This window comes from Sinocyclocheilus anshuiensis, unplaced genomic scaffold (genome assembly GCF_001515605.1).
Source record: "Sinocyclocheilus anshuiensis isolate Anshui unplaced genomic scaffold, SAMN03320099.WGS_v1.1 scaffold437, whole genome shotgun sequence".
In the NCBI taxonomy this organism is placed as follows: Eukaryota; Metazoa; Chordata; class Actinopteri; order Cypriniformes; family Cyprinidae; genus Sinocyclocheilus; species Sinocyclocheilus anshuiensis.
Window position 1 is genome coordinate 868847 of NW_015539902.1, and position 27181 is coordinate 896027.

Below are 27181 nucleotides of genomic sequence, written 5' to 3' on the forward strand. Positions count from 1 at the left end.
GGATGCCTCTGGGGGGCCTTACTGCTTTGTGCCTTTATGCAAAAAACTCTACATAACACTTTGAATAATGTGACACAAAAAGTCTGGATGGACACTTTCACATCACACTTTTTGGGAATTTCCTAATATCTTCAGGATCTTTTAAAGACTTCAAATCATATAAATATTCTGAGATGCATTGTGAGGAAAAGAGAATCGTGTTTTATCACAATGAATTATGACTGTGTTATATTGTCAATGTCATCCCACGGCACAAGCTAAAACCAGTCTGTCCCTGTGTCATTATGCGTGTTACAATGTTTGATTTGTTTGCAGTTTTATTTAGATGAATGGATCTTTCTGTAAACGTTTCTCCCAGAAGCCCTCCTCACAAAGGAAGCATTCATATATATTTGACTAAAATAAATAAAATCATTGAAAAGAAGCAGTGTTTTACATTTCAATCTCTTCTCAATTCAAAGCCAGAATATTTAAGGATGCCCACAAGATGGCAGTCTACACCTTTTATACTTAGGCAAGTACCTGTGGGTAAGTACTGATTCATCCCTGTTTTTTTTTTTAAGCTTTTTGCCCTGAGACTTTTTCACTAGATGGTTTGTTATGCATAGTAGAATCTAATTTAATTGTAGGAACATTAATCACCCTCAAAGAAGTTAGTTGTGTGTAATGGATTCATTAGTGTTGTTCTCTTCTCCCCCACATTACTGACATCAATATCAAGAGAGCAGGGTGACTGATGCTAATACATGCATAATACAACAGCATATTTAATCATGTCAAACGATACATAATTATTTATATGATAATTGCAGTTATGGTTTTTTGCTTTTTTTTATATAACTTATTTTATAAATTGAATTGTTATAAATGTTTTTTTTAATCGGTTGATTAAAAGCTTTTAATATGAATTATTTGTATTTATTATGCTACACTAATGAAATTTTTTAATGTTACACTATTGTGGTAATCTAACAGCTGATGTCATTGGCTGGTTTCATGTGTTGCCTTATTGTGTGATCTGTTCAGTTATTTTAGTTCCTTGTTTTAACTGATTTAGTCTTATTTATGTGTACTTTTTATTGCCTTGATTGTTTTTTCCCCCCCAAAACTAAGGAGAAGAATCCCACTTCTGTTCACCACTTCCTGCCAGTGTCCTCTACTCTTCCACTAAGTTAAAGGTAGTTAATGATTAATGTCTTCACTTTTTAATGCCTTTTTTAAGAGTTCAGGCTTTTCACAAAATAGCATTGGCCCCCTGTAGCCTGTCGATGATTTGCAGCCATTCTTTAACCCTTGGTTCATAGAATCCAGATTCATCATGGAATATTGTTTTCAGGAGTAGATTTCGAGATGTCGTTGAGAAGCAATCAGTCTCCCATTTCCATGTAAACTTGGACCTATGATTCACCCTTGGGGGCTAGAGCCTTTGACATTTTAGGGTCGTTTTTTTTTGTGAGAGAGGCAGTAGATGTGGTTGGAAAGGCAGGAAAATAAACCTATTAACAAGACAACGCCACAGAAATGACAACTACAAATCAATTAAGGCCTGCTTTATTACTTTATTGTGGCAGATTGAATATATGACTTGCAGTCGAGAGAAAGTAGTGTAGCAGTTCAGAAATTCATTAAGACTATTCCAAAAAATGTATGTATTTTTCCTTCTTTGCTCCCTATAGGGTAGCATTTCCAAGTTTTTGCCAACAGCTTAAGTGACTTAAGTTTGTATCAAGACAAATGTATGATTTTTTTAAAAGTATCAACAATCTCATCAAAGCACTTTGTGCAGATACATTCGTTCTCTAATCTTCCTCTGCTGTTAAATGGCAAAGTGTGGTGAGACAATATTGTGCAACATCTATCCTCAAAACAATTGTTTGTTTGGTCAGTTCCCAAAGGATTTTTTATGTGGTGTTCGATAGTGTGCTGACAAGCCAAGTCCTTGTCCGTCTTTCATCGACCAATGTGTTTCGCATACCACAGTGGTTTTGATTTTCTCCCCATTTTCCACAAGCAATAAATTATTATTTGTGAGATTTTTATTATTCATAAAAATCTGCTGGCCAGATTTTTATGAATTCTTTGTGATATTAATTGTTGTCAAATACAAAGTTACAAGGCCAACATTTAACTTCTCTTTCTTATCTTTAGAAACCCTTAAATGTTCATTAGGGACAGGAGTTGCAACATCACAAGGTGAGTTTGTATATTATCCTTCCAGGCACAAAATGGACATCTTATTGTCAGTTAATACTGTAGATCCGAGGACACTGTTGCATAGTTATGAATTTTAGATTATTTTAAACTTTCAAACTATGAAGATCTAGCCTATCTTTAAGGGCTAAATTCTTGTTCCTTTGGCAGCCTTTTTCAGGCTAATAACATGAGCCTTAAAACCCCTGAAGCCATTAACGGCAGCTGAAATGCCAAGATACACTTCCTCTTGTGAACTGCTATCTGGGATTAGTACATTTCTTCTCTCTTTCCTCCAAAAGCACTCAGTCTGAACATTGTTTCCCTCTGTGTGTTCATCTGGAGCATCCTCTGCTCTGATCACACTGTAGAGGGCTCATGTATTCTCTGTCTGTAGGCCGAAACAGAGCTGCCCTCTCCCTTCTCTCAGAACAAGGGTCTGATTGTGTCTGCTCAGCCCGGTGTGAAAGAGCTATCTCTTCGTGTTACCCCTGCTCATCCACAGAGCAAACGGATCTGTCTGCTCTGAAGGTTGGGCAGCCCGGCAGCGCTGTTTGCAGACAGGATTATGTCGGAGTCCTCCGGTCTTCTCTAGCCTTCAGAGAGACTCCCACCATCAGCGTTTTTTCAGAACCATTTTCTAAATTCTAAATTGTCAGTAATCTTATAATCTGTTCTAAAATCAGATGTACTCTTTCAAATGGCTGATTAAAAAGTATGTAATATATTTCATCACTCTCTGTTTGATTGTAATATATCGCCTGCTAATCTCCTGGCCAAACCGAGAATTGCCCTAATTGAACTCCTGAGCTTGTTTCCTGCTGGAAGTCAAGGCTGGGCCATGCCGTAGGACTTGTGGCGGTGCATAATCATGTCCATGCACAGCATGGTTTTAACTATATTCCTGAGAGAGAGGCAGAGGGCTTAACAGGATTTTATTTCAAGGTTTCCGTGCCGGCAATCCCTAGCCAAAATCTCAGAACCACCAACAAATAACGCATTTGGTTTGAGTTATTCCAATGTCAAATATGTTGGTTAGATCCGGAAACATTTTTTTTCTTCTTCTTTTTTTTACAATTTTTGTCCATGTACTCTGCATGTAAATTTAGACCTTAACATCAGATCTCATGTATTTAAATGCCATGGATTAACCTGTGAGTTTTTAAGTGGTTTCAGTGTTTCGACTTTCTCCCCCACGCTTATAACTGAACCTGAGTGCGTTGGAAGTGAAATGGGCATATCTTTGACAGATTAATATGGCTATTAGAATTCTTTAAATAACTCTGTGCTTTTTGGCTTTCTAAATCAAGAGTATTAGGAATGTGTCTCACTGATTAATTTGCTTATGAGAGTTTGAGGTCTGAGTGCCTGCCGATATGAATAATGCCCTGCTGTAAGAGTGGAGGGCAAGTAGGATTATCTTGTGATTTGGAGTGATTAGGTTACCGCTCTGGCAGCCTTTTCTCCCGACTACTTTGCTTTCAGATCGGAGCGTCTGTAGTTCTTATAACCGACCCTGGTACTCTGGTTTCTTTTTGCTTTAATCCTACAGAAGGCTATTGATCAAAAACAGATGTGTCTGTACAGTTATCTATTGTTCTACTTGTTACCTCTTTCTGCCCTGTTAATCTCCGCCGCCTTAGTAGATCAGTGTTCATCTAGACCCAAAACTTTTGCCAAGTCTGTGCTCTTACCACCCAGAAAGCTTACTCCATTCTCTCATTGGTTCAAATTCTCTTAATCTTTAGAGACTGATATACAAACCCTGCAAGTCAGGTGAAAGGCTATTATAATAGGCCACGTTCACACAGCAGCAGAATGCGGTGTAAGTTATGTATTTAAGTCCCTAATATGGTTACATTTACTCACGGATTTACAAGAGTGACGACCTCATTCTATCCATCTTATTTCTCAAAGCAAAATGCAAGCTGTTTCCTGTCAATGTGCAAAAGACTTCAGATTCATTAGCCACTATCTGCTATATGCATTTTTGAACCCCTGATGTGTGAACTGGGCCCTACTGAATAATAACTAGTTGTCACATCATAAAATGCAATAGCCACTTGCTGCATGTGTCTCGCGTGTAATGCCTTTTTTTGGCCAACTTGCTCAGACTGAGATATGAGCTGTGTGTTATCAAGGTTTTAAATCTAGTCAGATAGATCAGCGGTCACTCAGGTATAAAAGTAGTTATGGGTTAATTAAGATTTCACAGATAAACTATCACAAAGGCTACAGGTGATTTTTCAAGGCAAGCATGAGAACAAAAAAGGAATTGACATTCATTAATCATTCATACAGTAGTGATTTGAATGTTATGTAAGTGGTTGTGTGAACAAGACGGTTCTAGAGTGAAGGAACTAAGTTTCAGTAGCAACCCATGTGTGTAGCTTCAAGAGAGCAGCCATACATCCTTGTTTGATTTTCTTCATTTTGTTTTATCGTTTAATCATTTATACTGTTTTTATTAACCTATATTTTTATATTTTATATCACTTATTTAACTTGTGATGCTTGTGATTGTTTAATCTTATGATTGTGGGGTTTAATTAAATATTTGTCATTACAAATGAGAGGGAATATCTCAGTTTCAAGGTTTTATGGGATGTTGATGAACATCGATATCTTCTGACAGGATCTTATAAAGAGACTGGATACAAAATTCCTGGCAATAACAAGAGTCTCACCTGTTGTTATCTAGTTGTCAAGTTGTCAAACACTGACTGTGTGAACAGCTAAAATAGATACTGCTGACTGTTTATTCTAAAATAGTAGTGATACATTAGACATGCATGATGTCCTGTATTCCTCTGGCTCTTATGCTGCACAGGCTTTTTATCTAGCTTTTGCTAGGAATGCTGTAGCAGCATGTATTCCGTCTGCTGTCTCATTTCCAATGACAGTGGTTATATCTCATCTATATAAACCTCTATAACCCGCCCACTTTTGTTGATGAGCAGCTTCTTTTGATCTTGTTTTGAGTAGAAAACGCTCTTGCCTTAAGTGCGTCTCTTCTGACCGATAAAATCGCTGTGATACTGATTTTATCTAATCTGTATCGCCTGTCCCAGCATTCTCCTTGGCAGATGGGTAAAGGCTTTGATCTTGTACTGAGGGGAAAATAATGCTCTCTCAAATGTGGACAGGACAACTTGGACACACACAAGGCGATGTCTGTAAGGCCTTTCATGCTTCTGCTGTTTGTAGCTGTAGTTTAATTCTCCTTCCATGTTTCACGCTGGCTTGTGAACAAGCGTTCATTGTTCCTCCCCTTCGCTTCCTTGTCTTTCCCACCTATTTTATCATTTACAAGTGGAGAGATCAAACCCCACACAGCTACAACACTGCAGTGACAAGCTGTGGAGCATCGAGTTCCTCGCATGTTTGTTAATGATTATAGAATTTGCTTTCATGAAAGGTCTACTTCTGCTTGTAGCAAGTTTTGTCATTTTCCAAATCAGTTTGCATATAACCATATCTGAGGGACTTCTTTGAAGTAGCAAATGTTACCAGACACCAATAGCAAAAAACAAACGGGTGCATGTTTCCCATACAGTGAGACAAGTCACTTGTGTTTTTGAAAGTACCTCCCATCTGGTACATGAAAGGGGCCATCGCCTTCAAAGAGCAGAGAGAGGGCCAGTCCTAAACAAATGGCCCCTTTCTGAAGAACAGGTCCAAACTCTCTAAACAGTCTGAATTGGACGCTGAACGTTTTCTCTCCGAGTTCTCCTGCTGAGTTTGACTGTCCTAGTGTTTTTACAGCAAAAAGCACCTGAGAACACACAAACCCAGACACAAAAGCATTTTCTGTGCTTTTTTTGTGCACTGAAAGCATTGAATTAGTTTCAGCATATAATAAGAAAGTGGGGAGCGGTTCTCATTCTTGATGTTTAGTGTATGTAAACTTCCTAAAATGTTCTCTTAAACAGTAATTTGCTTACATTTAAGCCATTTGAACATTAGCACCACCGTGCTTGCAATAGAAACAAAACCTCAGGATACTGGCATGCCGACATAAGCTGTTTGTCAGGTCTTTCTTCGTTCAGCCTATTAAATCATGATTTGTTTTTATGAGATTGCCTAATTAAACAGGTTTCAAAAGAACAGCCAAAACAAAGCTTCTCCCACCTTAGCTTAAATAAACTGGCTGGACACAGTGCTGCAGCCAAAATGATGCATTTCCTCCTAGTTTAAACAGCCAGTCAACGACAGACTCTCCATTACGGCGTAGCAGACAGCACCAAACAGACGTTGTCGCCTTTCTTGTGTCTCAAACAAATGGATTCTGTATTTGTCGGAGACACAGAGCTGCTGAACAATGTTTCAAATCAACATTGTTGCTGTGTTCTGTTTGGACTGTGTAGATGTTTTCCCTCAAACGGGTAACGATTCCCACCATTCGTTGCTGGAACCATGCATTCACACAGAGCAATGTGTCTCACTTTTTCTATTTCAAGTTAGACTTGTCTGAAAGTCAATATATATTGCGTACTGGAACAAAAGTTAGGGTAATTTCTGTTATTTTATTGAATATTTGAATGGTGTAGTAGATTATGTACATATAGATATTGTGTGCATTAATTTATACACGCACACACATTTTATATATATTTATTCATGGTTGTTCAATAGAAATACATGTTTAGTATCAAGTAATAAATGAATACAGTATATAATGATGAACAGAGGTTTTATTATAGAATATTGTCACAAGACATTAAATCTTCACTGCTGATGACAATATTTTTTAAACTAACAGGCATTAGGACAGATTTATTTTTTAGTGATTCTTAGTGACACTGATTCTTAGTGATACATATCAGGAGTGTGATGTGCAGCTCAGATGCAGCCGTGCAGTTCTAGCTCTGCGCCGCTGACAGTCACTGAGACATGAGACAGCTGTGAGCACGGCAGAGACCCGAGACGTCAGGGGACAGGGGGCACTGTGTCTCTGCACTCCTTCAACAAGCTCAGAATGAACGATCTGAATATGTGTCAGGGTAAATGGTGCTATGTGTCTGATGATGTCTCAGATAGAAGACAAATAGTGCGGAGCAGTTGGCATCATTTGAATCGCAGATGATTCATTATGCAAACGTTATCTCCAGCACATCCCCCTCAGTTTGGCTAATTCCCATTCCCGCATATTTAAATCATTTGCTGTGGGCAGATGTGTTTAGTGAAACAACGCGTATATTTGCTTTCCCATAGCTTTGGTTCGAGATTAGAGCTCCACGGGCATTTCACGTTATATTGAGCTGAAACGGTGCAGCTTGGCGGCGAATGGAAATGTCATGCTTCGGCAATTGTCGGTGGTACCTCTTAAGAGTATCAGATTAGCTCTAAGTATACATGCTGCCCTCTTTTCTGTTCGCTGCTTTGGTTTCAGCTGCGAGAGAAGGATTAGTTTATTAGATTATTTCTTAAATCAATTAAACTAAAATAGTCATGCCTACAGTTTCCAATATCATGCCTCTCTCGCAGGCCTCATTAGAGTGAATGATTTAAGTCTGTGTGACATTTTGTCTTCCTGACATCCCTCACTATGCTTTATTATGCAACAGGACGTGAAAAGAAAGGCATTCGGTGGGTCAATCAAGGTTATAGTGTGTGATTTACTGCACATAAGTAAATACAGTTCAAGATAATAAGTAGCGCCTGGCGTTTACTCATACACACGCAAGACCTTGAACAAACGGGATCTGTGCAGTTCGATTCAACTTAATAGCGAGAAACATCCATTGGGTTTCTTTTGATGTTGAGGAGCGTCAGAGAATAACTTCGTTCAAACATTTGCAAGTGTTACGAAAAAATATGTAGATGGTAGGAAAAAATGCATAGAACAAAACAGACTTTCATTGCTCATTTACTGGAAAGTAGGCCTATCTGCTTTGACCTTACTATTGTAACACTGTTTTGTACTTTACAAGCAATTTGCCATAAATTTCATGTACATTTTTTTCATATGCAGCGTGTGGACCTTTTTTATTTTGCACTTTAGCTTTGATGTTTGTTTTTCTTGTTAGTTTTTTTCTTGCTTGCTCTTTTGTTTCAAACTTATACTCACACACCTACTTTTAAACACTTAACCACAAAATCAGTGGAATTGCCTGCTTTATATAAAACAGTAGATACTGTTAACAGTGGAAAAAGTCTTAATGATTGTATTTTAATTGCATCGTTATTCGAAAATTTGGTTGTGTGGTGTGTTTCACAGGGGAAACTTGTGTGAGTGTTAAGGAATTCACTGCAGGAGGCATTTTTGGACCAGAGAGCCAGGTTAATAAGAGAAGCATATGGCCAGAGAACATCTTGACTTTTATTACACCATAGACACTGTTAAAATGACAGTTACCTTAGATGGTTAAAATATTAACTTGGCCATTGTGTGTGGTGCGACCTGTAATAAATAGACACATACTGGCCTATTTTTTTATTCTATAACAATATTTTCTCAACACATTTATATTTATTATTAGCAATCCATAACGATAATGAATCCTTTAATGGACTCTTTTATACTTCTTGATAGACCAAAAACAACAAAAGAATTTAATAGCTCATTTTTATAAATTAGGAAATATCTTTGCTCAGATGTGGACTTCAATGGGCTACTGGGAGTATTTCTGGAGGTTAAATCATTTATCGTGTGAAATGTAGAACAACCTTTGTCATATAGTGGCTAATATGAAATGTGCATCAGGACGTATTCATCACGTTGAAATCAGTATTAGCGTCCTTGGAAAATTGCCTTGTTTTTGGAGTGGCCAATATGTGCCGTGTACAGCACTGTAAATGGCACGAGTGTGGAAACTCTGGAATACAGCCGCATAGCCTACTTAATTTTATGGACCATGCAAACACTAGAATTGCAATATTTCCAACGTTGTAGCAAATTCTGTGATTTTATTTCCTGAAATGGATGCTCCCTCGATTTTTCACCTCTCGAGGTTTACAGTGCAGGAAATTAGTAATAGGGTGTCTGTTCCATTTAGTGCTTTTACAATATAATACTAGCCGATGGCATGATATCATGAGTAGTTTATTAGAAAGGAAATTTAATGCTGATATTTCAACAAATATCCACTCCAAAAATCACTACTGTACAAAATAATGGCGACAGGGTGGACTATTTAAAATCATGCCCTACTGACAAAATCTAAGATGAAGTGCTAATAAATCACACCTTTGTCCTTGAGTTCACATCCTGAAAGGATGATGATGTCATTATGTATTTATGGAATTGTAAATAATTTTAATAGAGCATAGTTATGAACAACAGTTTTTATTCTAACCTAATCTAAAGTTATTTATAGAAATAATAAATATATTTTTCCACTGAAATGTGTGTTGGAATAAATTGGAAACAGAAAAGGAAATAAAAAAATTATAAATTAAATAATTTCCTACAATATCACAGTAAGAGTTTGTGGTAATTTTTCAAACTCATCGTTTACACACAGGCTATTCATGAGGGACACAAACCGCACCTTTTTCGACGACTGACCCATAATGAACATAGCCTTTTAAAAAACCGTTGAAATTCCGTGTCAAAAGTAGCGAGATGTCGGAGTGTCACAGATCATATTTTCAGCGTTTTCTTTGGTTTGGAAACCTTAACCACTTTGTTATGCTAATGGCCCCTGACATCAGCGCGAGATCAAAGTGGCGCGTGGGCTCATATAGTCTCGAGCTCCGTCTGCAGCGTCAGTCCAGCAGATTCCAGCGCGCGAGTAACACCGCACCGCAAAATCAACACGCATCTCTTTATCAGTGGACTGTTGCATGATGCTTTCTCATTTGGACTTTACAAAAACGGATTAACGCACATTTAGACCTTTGGCTAGACAATTCTGGCTGGATTTGAATAAAACACACTTTTGGATTACTTTGCACATTTTTTTGGCGTCAGTCTCCGTTTGATAAAGGTGAGGATGAAAGTGCGTTCCCATTAATTGTGCGCAAAGTTTCTTAACTTGGTACGCTTGATAGCGTATCTCAACTTACTTAAAGATGTTTTAGCTTTTAAATATCATCCCTAATGCAGTTTAAGTAAATTGACTGGGAAGTAATCTGCAATAGTAGGCTACCTAAATAGTAGACCAGCTAAAGGGGTTCTATCGAGTGAACTAATTACATTTTAAGTTTACCTCGTTTCCACCCAAGGTGAAAAAAACGAGATAAAAGATAAAGTCAAACTTAGAGAAACCGCAGCCTGCAAGAGCGAAACAGCTGTTTTATTGCTTTTGCATCTATCTACACACAATAAAAGTTAATCGCTCATATCTTTAAATAGCCGTTATTTATATATCATGTGAGATTTGTTTAATTAGCCTACATAGGCTGTATAAGAGCTCTGAAGAAATATTAAAATATTTGAATTGCGTATGGCTGGCCATACGATGGTAGCATATCTAAATTATAGATAATGCATAGGATATAAACTGCATTGTATTTCTTTATATTTGTTTCACTTAAAAAGAACGCATTAAAACTGAAAATAAAAAAAGTTTAATAGCTGTTTAAAATGTGTTAGTAAAATCAATGTAGTATCAAAGTTACAATCTGCACTTTACATTTTGTTATTGATGAAAACGACTGAAAATAAATAAAATAATAGAAATTATTACAGTTGAAATTATAGTGGTAAGTTCAACAGCAGAAAACATTTTAAATGTAATAAGTACTATAAATATTGTCATTTAAGTTTGTAATAGTAATTGCACTTTTAATGTAAAGTTTTCTGGTGTAGGTTTATAGCCAGAAGAAAAAAAAAAACGCAAGCTCTCTGCAATCTGGACAATCACTGTCTGTATGTGAAAGCATCCTGCCAGAGGCCAGACAGCCTGTCCACTGGGAGCTAGTATCTGTTTATTGCCCTCCTATTTCAGCAGATGGAATAATCTGAGAACATTTGATAACATTCCAAATACTGCCACACCTATATTTCAGAAATTTGCATGCAGAGTACTAAAACACTGAAAAATTTGTACATATTTTTTAATAAAACATATTGCTGTTCTAATCACTTTTTAATTAGCTTTTTTTTTTTCAGTGTTTTCTTGTCACAAGGAGATACAAAAAAAACAAATACACATTTTTAATTTAAATGATATTAAATCCTCAGTAACGAAAGTGATACAGTAATGCAATCGAATAACATAATAACTATACAGAATTTAAATATATTGGAGCAATAGTAAAGCTATTTATAAAGACTTTTTTATATTTTAAAAAATCTTCAAAGTATGTCTGGTGCACATTAGTAATCATCAGAGTATAACATGAACCTAGAGTCCGCTGCATGTGATCTGTGTAATCTAAATCTGATTTTTATTTTTCCAAGCAGGAGAGGGACGGAAATAAGGAATAAGTGCCATGTCTTTTGGCTTTTAATAATAACTGTGTCAAGAAGCAGTGGGGTCAGCGAGCACCTGCATCAGTGTCTTCTGATCGAGCTGGATCTTATTGTACAGCATGAAGCGAACCTTCCCTTCACTCCCGCTGTGTCTCCTTACATTCCTGCTCCTGTCCCAGCAGTGCACAGGAATCAGATGGCTGTGAGTTGCTCTTTATTCTTTATTATATACCGAAACTGTTTAAAATGCATTCAAGATGTTTTACAAGCTGACTGATTTGTCAAATCATCTGCAATGAAAAAAATGGAACCTGGGAAAAGATGTTTTCTTGGTAGTGAAAAAACGGGATTGGAAAAAATCTTCACAGAATTTTAACTTAATTCTATTAAATCAAAGGAAAATCCAACTGAATACTATTTTCCTGGTAACTTCTGATTTCTGCACAATGTTTTGGATTCACATAATCATACTGCTGATGCATTGCGATCGAAAACCTGATGGTGGAGAAATTGGGTCGTGAAGAGGCTATTTTGCATGCACAAGATGCTGGTAGAGGTTTCCACAGTCTTGATATTGCATGGCAAGAAATGCAAAACAGATGCCACCATAAACACCTGTGTTCCCTGGATAACAAAGATGGAGAATGTATGTGTGTGTGCGGAGGTTAAGACAGGGGTCTGTCAGTCACAGCATATCATGGAACATAAAGTGGCGGCCCCTAATCTGAAACAGGCAAAGGTAGAGCAGGCATTAGTTGGTTCTCATGAATAGTGATACATGTGTGCATTGTAGTAAAAGAGAAGGAATCATACAAAGCCATGCTTCAATTCGGAACGTTTCACTACAAAGTCTTACTGAAATTAATATTGTTTATCTCTGGAGATAATTTCTAAGATAAAATGTATGATTTGCATTTTCTACTATGACTTAAGTTTGCAAAAAATCCTCTGGCATTGTCCGACAGCACCATGGAACATTCACTAAACTTTTAACAATAACCAAATCATTTTGCAGATAAACAAAAAATTTTCCATTGGCAATTGCTTTTTGGTGCCTTTTCTTGCTTCCAAGCGATGCAGAAATAATCTTCTTCCATTTTGGTCTAATCTTGATTGATTATCTCTGGGAATGGGTTGTTGTTTGCATGCCTTTGTGAGAGACACTGAAAAATTTTAGCCCACAGCCTAAATGCGTGCGAGAACGCTTTTGCAAACGTATTGAAACCGTTGATGTTACTCCTAATATTTTAGAGTTGGCTTTAACCATGTTTATTTGACTATGCTTCATTTAGTCACTTTAAATTCAAGACTTGCCACAAATATTTTGATTACTTTTCACACCACCAAACATTTTAATGAGTATTTCAAGTGTCTGTTTAACTTGTAATATAAAATTTGATTACATTTCTACAATTCAAAAGACATTTATATCAATGCACACAGTTCACAGACATCCAGTGTTCATTGAAACATATGCACTTCCTCATCTAGGTCGCTATCGCAGACCACACAACACATCAACAAGACCCAGCACTGCAAGACGTTGCCAGGCCTCGTCTCTTCTCAGGCTCAGCTCTGTAGGAGTAACCTGGAACTCATGCAAACCATCATCCAAGCAGCACGGGAGGTTAAAAAGGTCTGCCAAAAGACCTTCACAGACATGCGCTGGAACTGTTCCTCTATTGATGCTCCAAAATTCCTCCCGGACCTGGAACGAGGTGAGATACAGAGGAAAATCATGTCCAAAGAGGATTTATTTCCAATTGAAGTCTCTTTTGTGTGAAGCTTTTCTGAAATCTATCCACAGATGTTCTGTTTAGACACAGCAAGCCCTAAATTTGCGAAAGGGCCGCTGTCCGTCCATTGCCAGCCCCTTCAAGGCAACCACACACCTCTCTTTATACCCAAGTGTGGTTTCCATTCAGGCCTTAATAGGTCTGAGGAACCCATCTAACTCTTTATGAGGGCAATGGTTTAAAAAGCAGCCTACGGTGATCTCTAAACACTCTCGCTCCGGGTAACGCAGACTATGCCAGTTAAATGCAGCAATTCGGCCTAAGTGCCTCACTGCATGATAAAAGAAATCGTACCCCTGCCCACCCGGAAACCTCCGAACAGCAGAATTCTTGCGTGTCGCTCTTCTTTCTCATGCTCCGTTTGATGAGCGGCTTCACGGAGGAGGAGCGTTTACTGTGAGGACAAACAATAGGATCCATTCTATTCAATGAGAGATGCTATTGAGCGAGTTAGTCAGTAATGGACAGAGAATTGCCTTTTTTCCTGGTTTCACAGTCATTTAAAGCCTATGGTTTTACCCTGCGTCCGACCCCTGCAGCACAGTTGTGATTTTCAGCTGTGAACCAATTAAAGAAATATGAAATCAATAAAAAAAAATAGTCCCAAAAAAAGATAGTGTAGTCAACTTGTTTTTTTTCTGTGGATTAACGATGCAGCGTCACGTCTTGAATTTCCACACGGCGGTGACACTTGCATGCTACGCTTTTGACTTTTTTTATTACTAGCTTTTAGTGTGATCCAAATGCCGGAGATGGTCAAACTAAATCTTGTTGAAGTTCTAGAGAACTGTATGACGTCCTTCCCCGCAGACCGTTTGCATTTGTCAGGAGTTCGAGCACTTCTGCCTCTCGTAAGTGCACCGCTAAGGAGACGGCCTTTGATGTACCTTGTACAGGGTCAAGTTGAGCCTCTCCTGTTTCTACACCTATTATCTTGTCATGACATATGTGCACTGTGAGAACCGTTTCATAATCTCCGCCATTATCCTTTCATACTGCATACTGACGGGTTTCTCATGTTGCTTTGCTTTTTTGTAACGGAAAAAAGTCAAAGTATTCAGAATTCATGTTTTCTTTTTATATAAGCAACTCATTTTAATTAGTTGTTTTGTTGTCTTTTAGGAACGAGGGAATCTGCATTTGTATATGCGCTCTCCGCAGCTGCTATAAGTCACACTATAGCACGGGCATGCACATCCGGAGACCTGAGGCTGTGCTCGTGTGGTCCGATTCCAGGTGAAATACCTGAGCCTGGGTACAGGTGGGGCGGCTGTGCTGATAACCTGCATTATGGTCTCCTCATGGGCTCCAAGTTTTCTGATGCCCCCATGAAGATGAAGAAGAAGTCTGGCTCGAATGCCAACAAGCTGATGCATCTTCACAATAGTGAAGTGGGCAGACAGGTAAGCGGTGCCTCACAGAAACCATGTGGCATCAATTCACTACAAAACCAAAATCCCATGACTTAATCTGACAGACAGTCGGGCATGGAGTCTGATTCAAACCACATTTATAATTAAAATGGGTTATTACATTTGAGTTTGATTGGATTTCAAAGTTTTTGTTCTTTTATTTGATACATGATGTGTAATGAGCAAAAGCTGTCCAAATTCACTAATATGTTGCATTCCCTGCGTAGACTGTCAACATGTCATTTTTTTTATTGTCTTCATCTGAATCCATTCCACTTGTCCCCCCTACACAGGCTTTGCGAGACGCTCTGGTTATGAAGTGCAAATGCCATGGTGTTTCTGGTTCTTGCTCCATTCGGACCTGTTGGAGAGGCCTACAGGACCTGAAGGACATCGCCATTGACCTAAAGACCAAGTATTTGTCAGCCACTAAGGTGGTTCATCGGCCCATGGGAACACGCAAACAACTCGTCCCCAAAGATATCGACATCCGGCCAGTCAGAGAGAATGAGCTGGTTTATCTGCAGAGTTCACCGGATTATTGCATGAGGAATGACAAGTTGGGCTCTTTTGGCACTCAGGACAGGTGAGACTAACTAATTAACGAATTACATAACTGCTCAACAATAAGGACTTCTTTTTTTTTTGCTAGCCCAGACAGGTCAGGTTTAAAAATTCCCTGATAATATTTTCACAGGCCCTAATGCAAAAAAATATATATTTTTAGCATCATATTTTTTTATAAATGTGTGAGAAAAATGTTAATTAAAAATATATATTTTATTTCATTCAATATTTTTTAATTAAATATTCCATTTATGTGAATTCACACCAATCATTTGTAGTAGGAACAGACACACTATTTGACGGCGATGATTGATCATGAAAACATTTGTAAACATTTTACACCAACTTAAGCCTTGAAAAGTTGACATAACCAGAATCAAATTTAACTTGCTTTAAAAGCCTTGTTTTTAACTTTGATTTGTCACTGATCAGAATAACAAAATAGTTCACATTTTAAAAACTATTTTAACTTGGCAGGTTGTCTCTAAACACAATGATCGTGTCATGAGATGTTTGCCTTAGGTTTTTCATTGGCACTTTATAAGATGTCTCATCTCTTCCTCCTGTGGTGGCACTATTTTTTTTTTTTTGAAAAGCCCTGATAAAGCCAGACTGTGTGTGTGTACACGCGTGTCTCTGACATGTCCAAAGTGACTGTGTCCTCTTTACTGTTATCACAGTCTGTCTGTGAGTAATGCTGCTATTCACAGAGCTAAGAGCTCTCAGCTGATAGCAGCTCTGCACACACAGATTAGCACGACAATGAATTCTTCCTGCTTATTTCCTATTGCTTTATCAGTGAAGACACAGGTGTAGATTTAGGTAAGAATGGAATAACCTCAGCTTCCTCGCTTTTGTTATGTTTGCATTTAATGTGCTCAGTGTTGCTTTTCTTGGCTAAGCTTTGTGGAACTATTGGTTCATGAATTTTCAGCAATCCACATTCCTAACTACGGCTCCAAAAATTCTGGCAGCAACAATAAAATACATTAATGTCTATAACTTTTCAAATTCTTAAACTCAATATTTTCAGTTGAACATCGTAAGTGTTTAGGTTTTTATAGGCATTATAGGTCAGTGCGCTGATAACCTAGAGACATGCTATATGTCAGGTGCACTCAACACACAGTATGCATCCTCAGCCTTAGTGCTGATAAGACTACTCACGCTTGCTCTTTGTTCATATATTTAGTGCTTGGTACTTGGTCACAAGACATTGGTGTGTTTTGTAATCAATAGAGAACGTCAACAGGGAACTGTGTGTGTCGCACATGTTGCTTCCATGGTGGTCTCTGGTATGCAAGGGGTCCAGCACCTCTGTTTATCCCATCACCCCATACCTGTCTTTAAAACACCTGCTGTCCTCAGATGAACATTTTATGTTTTGATGTCAGTTTTTTATGAAAGGTCAGTTATTATAATTATATAATGTTTTACCCCAAAATCAGCAGAAAGAATGAAGAATATGTTTTGCCTGAAGAGATTTTTTACATTGTGACATTATTTTTGTGACAACTAAGCACAATTCCCATTGGGAAAAAAGGCCATTCTTATTGCTGAAATGCCAATATTAATATGAGTGTGAGTGCATGTGTGTGTGTGTGCGCGTACGTGTGCGTGCATATGTGTGTGTTTATGTTTTTATATATATATATATATATATATATAGCGAAAGAGAGATTTTTTTTTTTTTATTAAAATAAAAAAGCTGCTGTATTAAAGTAATAAGATGGGTAATGAGAAATATTAAATTATTATATGCAAATTATGAGTAAAAATGTTCATACAAATTATGGCAATGCAATTTTCATGAAATATATTATTTCATATTATTTGCTAATATATTTTATTGAAATATTTGAATTATTTAAAATATAGAAAATATATTTCTCCAGATTTTTCTGCAAAAAAATATCCGGACCACCAAAATATATTTGTTCAATATGCAAAGTGCTGATAAAATATAATGGCAAATAATAAAAAAAATAAAGATATTACAAAAAAATGTTTTTGTACACATTTCTATAAAATTGTGTCTTACCTAAATGTGTGTTTTGACACACTAAACATTTTTCATTTGCACATCCTAAGTTTTTATAATGTTTCTATAATGAGAATTTTGGGATGTGGGAATGTGCTTAGTTTTTTTTATAATTGTTGTTCTAATGATAATTAAGCACATTAAGAAAAATAGAACTACATATTGTAATATTGAAATGTCAACATTTCTTTCTATTTTTCTTTTTTATTTGATGTTGTGGTGAAATGTGACCTGGTTTATTTTTCAGCGAGATTCACCCGTGAATTCAGGAAGCTGCTATCATTGCACATCCTCTCTTTGTGATTTAAAGAGTCTTAAGATAATGAGCCGTGAGTGTTACTCTAACTAGACCTGCAGAGATGGCTTCTCTAATCTGATTTGGCGATGAGAAATGGGGAGACCAAATGACAAGCTTAGTGCAGCCCTGGACGTATCTCATCTGAAGTTACATTACTCTGCATGTTCCTCATGCTGCTTTGTGAGCCGCAAGACTGCTATTAATGAAATTGGCGCATTAGAAGTTCAGACAGAACAACATCCCAGAGGCTTAGAGATGATCGGTATCACTAAAGAAACAAGAAACAATCTTGAAGTGAGTGAGCGCTGTTTAAAAGATGTTTTAAAATGTGTTTTCACTTTGGAATGAAACTTAAAGTTCTGCTCACAGCTGTTAAATTGTTCAACTGATGGTAAAACCAGATCACTTTAGAGACGTTAGGAGTTTGGAAGCAAAATGTACTAAATATAGACTTCTTTTCTTATTTAATTTAAGGTCTCTTCATGAATTATAAACCGTTTGACTATATAACTCCACATTGGTGCAGGTCAGCAGAACATATGCTACTCATTGAGTCCTAAAGCATATGTACCTGCCTTTCTGCCCTTTCAGCATTGACCTCTGCTTATTTCCTATTGCTTTATCAGTGAAGACACAGGTGTAGATTTAGGTAAGAATGGAATAACCTCAGCTTCCTCGCTTTTGTTATGTTTGCATTTAATGTGCTCAGTGTTGCTTTTCTTGGCTAAGCTTTGTGGAACTATTGGTTCATGAATTTTCAGCAATCCACATTCCTAACTACGGCTCCAAAAATTCTGGCAGCAACAATAAAATACATTAATGTCTATAACTTTTCAAATTCTTAAACTCAATATTTTCAGTTGAACATCGTAAGTGTTTAGGTTTTTATAGGCATTATAGGTCAGTGCGCTGATAACCTAGAGACATGCTATATGTCAGGTGCACTCAACACACAGTATGCATCCTCAGCCTTAGTGCTGATAAGACTACTCACGCTTGCTCTTTGTTCATATATTTAGTGCTTGGTACTTGGTCACAAGACATTGGTGTGTTTTGTAATCAATAGAGAACGTCAACAGGGAACTGTGTGTGTCGCACATGTTGCTTCCATGGTGGTCTCTGGTATGCAAGGGGTCCAGCACCTCTGTTTATCCCATCACCCCATACCTGTCTTTAAAACACCTGCTGTCCTCAGATGAACATTTTATGTTTTGATGTCAGTTTTTTATGAAAGGTCAGTTATTATAATTATATAATGTTTTACCCCAAAATCAGCAGAAAGAATGAAGAATATGTTTTGCCTGAAGAGATTTTTTACATTGTGACATTATTTTTGTGACAACTAAGCACAATTCCCATTGGGAAAAAAGGCCATTCTTATTGCTGAAATGCCAATATTAATATGAGTGTGAGTGCATGTGTGTGTGTGTGCGCGTACGTGTGCGTGCATATGTGTGTGTTTATGTTTTTATATATATATATATATATATATATAGCGAAAGAGAGATTTTTTTTTTTTTATTAAAATAAAAAAGCTGCTGTATTAAAGTAATAAGATGGGTAATGAGAAATATTAAATTATTATATGCAAATTATGAGTAAAAATGTTCATACAAATTATGGCAATGCAATTTTCATGAAATATATTATTTCATATTATTTGCTAATATATTTTATTGAAATATTTGAATTATTTAAAATATAGAAAATATATTTCTCCAGATTTTTCTGCAAAAAAATATCCGGACCACCAAAATATATTTGTTCAATATGCAAAGTGCTGATAAAATATAATGGCAAATAATAAAAAAAATAAAGATATTACAAAAAAATGTTTTTGTACACATTTCTATAAAATTGTGTCTTACCTAAATGTGTGTTTTGACACACTAAACATTTTTCATTTGCACATCCTAAGTTTTTATAATGTTTCTATAATGAGAATTTTGGGATGTGGGAATGTGCTTAGTTTTTTTATAATTGTTGTTCTAATGATAATTAAGCACATTAAGAAAAATAGAACTACATATTGTAATATTGAAATGTCAACATTTCTTTCTATTTTTCTTTTTTATTTGATGTTGTGGTGAAATGTGACCTGGTTTATTTTTCAGCGAGATTCACCCGTGAATTCAGGAAGCTGCTATCATTGCACATCCTCTCTTTGTGATTTAAAGAGTCTTAAGATAATGAGCCGTGAGTGTTACTCTAACTAGACCTGCAGAGATGGCTTCTCTAATCTGATTTGGCGATGAGAAATGGGGAGACCAAATGACAAGCTTAGTGCAGCCCTGGACGTATCTCATCTGAAGTTACATTACTCTGCATGTTCCTCATGCTGCTTTGTGAGCCGCAAGACTGCTATTAATGAAATTGGCGCATTAGAAGTTCAGACAGAACAACATCCCAGAGGCTTAGAGATGATCGGTATCACTAAAGAAACAAGAAACAATCTTGAAGTGAGTGAGCGCTGTTTAAAAGATGTTTTAAAATGTGTTTTCACTTTGGAATGAAACTTAAAGTTCTGCTCACAGCTGTTAAATTGTTCAACTGATGGTAAAACCAGATCACTTTAGAGACGTTAGGAGTTTGGAAGCAAAATGTACTAAATATAGACTTCTTTTCTTATTTAATTTAAGGTCTCTTCATGAATTATAAACCGTTTGACTATATAACTCCACATTGGTGCAGGTCAGCAGAACATATGCTACTCATTGAGTCCTAAAGCATATGTACCTGCCTTTCTGCCCTTTCAGCATTGACCTGGGAGAGACTTTAACTTTAGTTTTAAATAACAGTATTCTTCACCTCTCTCTCTCTCTCTCGTTCTCTAGTAGCCATCCCCTCTTGTCTGTCTCTCAGCACCCTGAGCATTAACACCACACAATTATAAAACAATGCACTTACGCTGAGAGGGCTACACACAGGCCGACTCCTAGTGTATAGAGCGTGATTTATGACAGGGCTGTTCATTGCTCAAGATGCCTCAGGCTTCAGTACATGAGGGTGTCTGCAGGCTCCACTTAAATGCAAGAGAAAATGTTCCCTGGGTACGAATCATCTGGCTCTTAAAACGAGTTATAAGAAGGTTTAGTGCTGTTGGTTTAATATGTGGTTGGGCTAAATGTTTACCTTGGTTTGAAAAGACGCTTATGTTTAGTAATTTCTCTCATGGTCACACAGAAATGTTTGGACATCTATTTGTGTGAATGTATTTTTGAAGTCATGTTTCTGAAATTCCATATACAAAACAGTTTAGATTAGGTACGAGTTAGTTGTCTAACAACTGACTAGTCTGTTAGTATATTTATTTATTTTTTATAAGTACGTAAATACATTTTTCCCCGCTCAATATTGAATTTTAAATATATTTTTTTAAATATAATTTTTTTTTACGTTTTATATTTTTAAAATAAAAAATGATAATAGATACATGTAGAAAAGATGTATTCAAATATTAACTGATCAGTCACTCAATATAGAAAGGTGTTAAAAATATACTATTTTATCAAAAATATGAAAACTGATAAAAGAAAAATGTAAAAAAATATTTTCACAGATTTTTCTATAAAAAATATAAGTCCTCAGTATTGAAAAGTGTTAATGTCAAATAAATTAAAATGGACTTTCATATATATTTCTAGAAATATATATTTATTTTAATATATATTTATATATTTTATAAAAACTATAATACAAATATACTATTTTATCAAAAATATAAAATCATAGAAACAATATTCCTCAATATGAAGTGCTGATAAAAAATGTCATATGATTAAAAATTTACATTTATAAAAAATAATAATAGAAAAGATATTTCTATAAAAATGTATATTTTACCCATATTTGCGTGTGCTTTATCATTGTTTTTAAGACAACCTGTTAAAAAAACTATGTAAAAGTCCCCTAAAAATGCCTTCCTTATGAGTGATTATCGTTGCCAAACCAATGACAGCAATAATGTTTTTATTATGTTTGTTGGTGATTCAGCATGTACTATAAAGTTATTTTTGTCTGTTTCTTCTGCAGGCAGTGCAATAAAACCTCCAGTGGAAGTGACAGCTGTGATCTGATGTGCTGTGGCAGAGGCTACAACCCGTACTCAGAGAGAGTGGTGGAGCGATGCCACTGCAAATACCACTGGTGCTGCTATGTCACGTGCAAGAAGTGCGAGAGGACAGTGGAGAAATACGTGTGCAAATGAGTCGGCTCTCCATCGCTCGACAATTGTCCTGATCCCCGTCACACGTACCTATTCTCAGCTAAACTAATCTAAAGGAGATCTGGAATGCTCTCTACTCATTGTAACAGAACTGGACAGAATTCTCATTCGAATTCCCAGACTTTGTGGTTGAACGAGCTGAAAATTTCAAGACTTGATTCTGTTCTAGATATATTCAGCCTGGGTGTGGAGCATAACCTTTGTCTACCTGACTTACTTGGCCACAAATAACCAAAGCATGTTGCCAACGAGGATTTCTTTTGTCTTACGCTTTTCCATCTTATATGCTTTTGAGAAGACATGGTTTATTTTTGGCTTTTATAAACTCAGAAGCTGGTCTTTATTTTTTTATTGCACAAATGAACATGGTTTTTGTTAAAAACACCCAGCTCACCGTCCTCAAGAGGATTTTTACTCCTCATCTTGTTTTTTTAAACATAAAAACATATGCTCCTTTATCCAGATCTTAAAAGTCTATTTTCTTAAACAATACCTGGGTCCGTTTATTTTTATTTTTTAAAAAGGTAAATTTTCCCTGTTTTTGGCATTGATTTTCAGCACTCTTCTTAGAGCCTTCGGAATCGCTTGACGTTCCAGAGGATTCCACATTCCAAGTTCTAAGGGATTCAGGCCTCAATGCTCAGATGGTACTTGATTTTCACCAGTTAAGACTGTTTAATAGACTGACAAGATAAAGAAAGTGCTGATCACGCAAAGGGAACTTCAAATGTGGCTTTTGAATGAGGAACTTACAATGGCTTCCATCTGTTGGTTGGTTACTTCAATTCTAGAGGGAGAATACCTGTATTTATTCCACGTATATCAACAAGGACATTGGACTGTATGTGTTGTGCCTTGTTATATTTTTACCCAACATAAAAAAATGCTGACATTCAAATGCCAAACCTCTCTGAGCATGTGAACAGAATATGTGGGTCACCTATTATGGCCGTAATAAGTCGTGAACCACTTATCTGTGGATGTACATACTGTCATTTTTGTATGCTGAATTAAAAAAGAAATATTTATGAACTAATTAAAAATCTTTACCATTTAAACCTGTAAGACTCACTTTTTTCTTTTAATTCAAATGGACTTTCACGAGATGTTGAGCAAGACTGATTGCAAAAACATAGCTGTCATTCATTTAAGTTCCATGTCTTGAGCAAATAACAATTTAGCACAATTACACATGACACTTCTATAAATCATCTCACACTAGTTATTGTTCCGATTAAAAGCACACAAGAACCGGTCTCTCAAACTCAAAAACCCTGGGAAAGTGTTTGTTTGGACACCATAGCCTAATAATAAATAGCAACGTGCTAGTGCTAGCAAAACCTCGCACTTGGCACAATGAGCTCAACTCTTTCCAGTCATTACTCGGGGGGCCTGCAAGTACGACTGTTGTTTTATTCAGGTTTTGCAACAACAGAGATGACGTAGATGGAGTGAAACGTTACATGAAAACAATTCAGGCTCAATTCCTTATTGCGTTCAAAATTTCTGCGTAATTGCTTCTCACGGAATGACCCGAGTGGAAAGATTTTCAAGAGGTTAGCGTTAAGACAAGCCTCTTGGCTTTAGCTCTGTTTTAACACTTTGAGGTCATGAACACCACCAGGCAAGCACATGTTCTCCATGTTGACCGAGATTGTAAGAGTGCAATCTCGGCCAGAAAAGCAGACTGGTTAAACTTTGTAGGTTTTACAGTGTTTCGTTTGTTTGCGGTAGTCAAGAAATTAGTGTGGGGGTGATTAGCACGTATTCTGAAAGGATTTTAATGATGAAAGTGCACAGTTCGTATACAGAACAGTTTTGCCTTGTTAGCTAGCCAAGCTGTTGTCATGAACTCATAAGGGTTTTTCATGCTGAGACTGCTCTCGGGCCAAGAACAACGCTGGTGTGTTCATACATGCCGAGGAAAATCCTGTAACAGAAAATCATTTGTAAAGAGGGACCGCTGAGAAGGAAGCGACATGCTCGTACATCACATTTCAAGTCGATTATAACCCAAATACAATTGCAGATAGTAAGCAAGCTCATTACATCCTGTTCTCCGTATGAGTGTTGAACCAGACTTTCAACGCAGGCTAGGGCTAAAGATCTAGAGGATCCAAAAACATTGGTGTATCCAGTCTGTTCACGCATCGTTTTGTGAAAATCACATGAAGCTCTTGTAACTCGTAACTTCTAAACCAGTTACAAAATTTGGTGTAGAAACCATTTTCTAGCATTTTCTTAAAATAGTATTTTCGTAAAATGTACTCTGGTAATCTTTGATTCACTTAGAAAAATATTGATTTTAGTGTACAAGCATTTGCGAGAAAGAAACGTGGCTTCAACATCTTAAAGGAATGTTGTTCATCAACCCATTCCTCTTACTGTGCAAAAGCCCCCCATAATTCACCATCATGGTAAACCCCCAACTCATATAACAAAATGTCTTTACAAAACCCCCATAGCATAATACATCAACATGCTGTGTCTAAATTATTTATATTGCACATTGCATACACTACATAACATCGAACTGCACAAATGTATTACATTGCAGCTGAATGCAAAGCATAATGAGAATTGAGAATTTCAATATTTCTGTCACAGTATTAGTTCTGGATGAACATAAAATTTCATTAAATGCTACATTCATTTCATTTGATTTCTTCAGTGTTTTCCATGCCATTTGTACTAGATTGCAGCACTGTATTTTGTCTTTATTTATTCATTCAAATGTTTAATGTGTATGGTCTCTTCCTGAATAAGCAGTTCTTGTCCAGAATAAGCTGGAAACTGACCCAGACTTTAAAGGAGTAGTTTACCCAAAAATGAAAATTTTGTAATAATTTACTATTCTAACCCTCGTGTCATTCCAAACCTGTACAAATTTCTTTCTTATGTTGAACACGAAAGAAGAAAAAAAAAGAAGTTGTTGGTCCCCGTTGACTACCATAGTAGGGAAAGAAATACTATGGAAGTCAATGGGGACCATCAACTGTTTGATTACCAGCATTCTCCAAAATATCTTCTATGTTCAACATGAGAAAGAAACTCATACGGGTTTGTAATGACATGAGGGTGAGTAAATGACATTTTTGGGTGAACTATCCCTTTAAGTCCAATATAAGTTCACATGCTCAATCAAAGAACTTAGCATGGACAAAGTCAGTCATGGTATTGAATGGCACTGCATGTCTGTGCATCTAAGTTTGGGCCTATTTGTGGGGGCAGGAAGGGCAAAGAGGAAATAACCATCTTGTGCAGATGGGAGGGGTACCTCAGCACCCACAGCTAGTTCTGATGACAGACTCAAGGACGCCTCTGTCAGTTGTGTGCCCTGTCCTGGCAGCTGGAGGTGGGGGTTTGGGGTGTTAGTCGCCCCGTCCTCTCTCTGTCAAAGAGGCCTGAGCTATCACCAACACTAGTGACTCTCAACTGATGAATGAGAAGACACATGACGTGGTACCCTGGTAAAAGAGGATAGCAAACATGGAGGCGATGCTTCACAGAGAACGCGGAGGTCCCACATTCTTTCTCTCACACTTTGTTTAGCCAGTATCTGTACCTGTCACACACACCTTTAAAAGAGTGCGAAGGTCTTCCTGTCATGAGGTGGAAGTGTGGGATACTAATCAAAGACTAACACAAGTAACTAATGGAAACAAACGGAAAAATAAATTTTGGCAGATTCTGATAGCCAGTAATTACTTTTCAGGCTGTTGTCAATAACATTGTCTGATATTATAAATCTATATTGTTAGCAGTGTTTGCTAAAGCAACCATCACTTTTATTATTGCTCATACTTATGTCATACTTTTTAAAGTATTAAACTTTGTTGAGTGCATATGTCAAAACATACTCAAACAATCTAGCAACACTCTAAGAACCACATAACAACATAATATGCTAACAACCAATAAATAGAATGCAAAAAAAAAAAAAAAAGATTTTTGGAAGTAAAATAAAATGTTATTGGAATACATTTTATAAGGAAATACTATTTCTACTTCAAAATGTAATGTGCATTTTATTTATTTTGCTATTTCTTTGTAAGTATTTGCAAAATTTACTTTCAATTTCTAAATACATTTTCAAAGTAATTTCTTTCTGTGTAGATCTCTTTTTGCTCAGTTGTTTAAAAATTTTTTTTTTTTTTTTCAAAATAAAGCATAAATCTACATAGAATTCAACTTGCATCAAAACATCATAATGTACAGAAGAAAAGATGTTTAATATTTTTTCTAACCAGGCAGACAAATTGGCTAAGTTTGGCTGTGTATTTGGCTAAAAACACAATTTGATCTAATTTGTATCATATTTTATTTCTTATAAAGCAAGAGAATGTACACTGTATATGCCTAAATATGGAGGCACTGAAAACTTACCTTCTTATAAAAATATCATAAATCACCAAAATAAATATATTTGATTTGGCTTGAATAGCATGGCTTCATTGCGGCAGATTAAGTTTAATTCAATTCAGGAGTTTAGGAATGTTATTTCTCCAGTCTTGGTCTGATCACCTTGAAAAGGGGACAGCCAAGCCACATTTATATATATCTATATTTTTGTTCATTATTTAATTTAATTGGTTTCCTCTGCCTAAATTTGCCCCGCTATGCACAAGCTGAAATTTAAGACTATTTTGACTTTATGAATAATTTGTAACTCAATTTATATGAATTGCTCATGGCAAAACTCAGAAACAGAATGACACAGAAACAGTTTATACTTTTTAAGATATTCGAGCTGACTGGAAGATTTTACATTTCTGTCAGTTCTTCAAGTTTCTCTTTCCCTAAGACACTTTGAAACTAAAACCCTCAATGTGTGAGATTTGCATCTGTAGATGTGTGCACAAACCCCAGCATCATGTCCTGTGTGGATGCTCTGAGGATTGACCTTAGTTTGACCCCTGTAAAAGCAGGATTAGGCTGGGATGGGAGCATAATGCGTGCAGCTCAAACTCACGGGGAGATTTCTCCCATCGCTGTGTCCTGACTCAAAGCCAGGCTGAAACGGAAGCAGGACTATGAGCTAATGCGAGGCCAACGGCTCCAAAGGCCGGGACCCCCTTTGTTACGGCAGCTAATGTCTTCTTAACAGCAGAATCCTTTTGGTGCTCGGAAAAAGGCCGATTGTTCCGCCGTACAGAGGAACTAATTATTGCTAAAGGCAAGTTGCTGTATCTCTCGCTCTCCGATTGCTTCACACTCGAAATGACCTGTGTGACGGAGGAAGAAAGGGAGAAGTTTAATGGCATGATAGAGAAAAGAAAGAGCAGTTTAAT

At 36.7% G+C, this 27181-nt stretch overlaps 1 protein-coding gene across 1 annotated transcript; it reads left to right on the top strand.

Annotated features, from left to right (window-relative positions):
• The first annotated feature begins 9922 nt into the window (after positions 1 to 9922).
• Positions 9923 to 22893, top strand: LOC107686210 (protein Wnt-11-like). The gene is made up of 6 exons (XM_016483117.1): positions 9923 to 10121; positions 11543 to 11753; positions 13043 to 13269; positions 14470 to 14750; positions 15053 to 15345; positions 21698 to 22893. Exons 2-6 carry the CDS (start codon positions 11671 to 11673, stop codon positions 21870 to 21872), a joined length of 1059 nt encoding a protein of 352 aa, XP_016338603.1. The 5' UTR covers positions 9923 to 10121; positions 11543 to 11670; the 3' UTR covers positions 21873 to 22893.
• The last annotated feature ends 4288 nt before the right edge of the window (positions 22894 to 27181 follow it).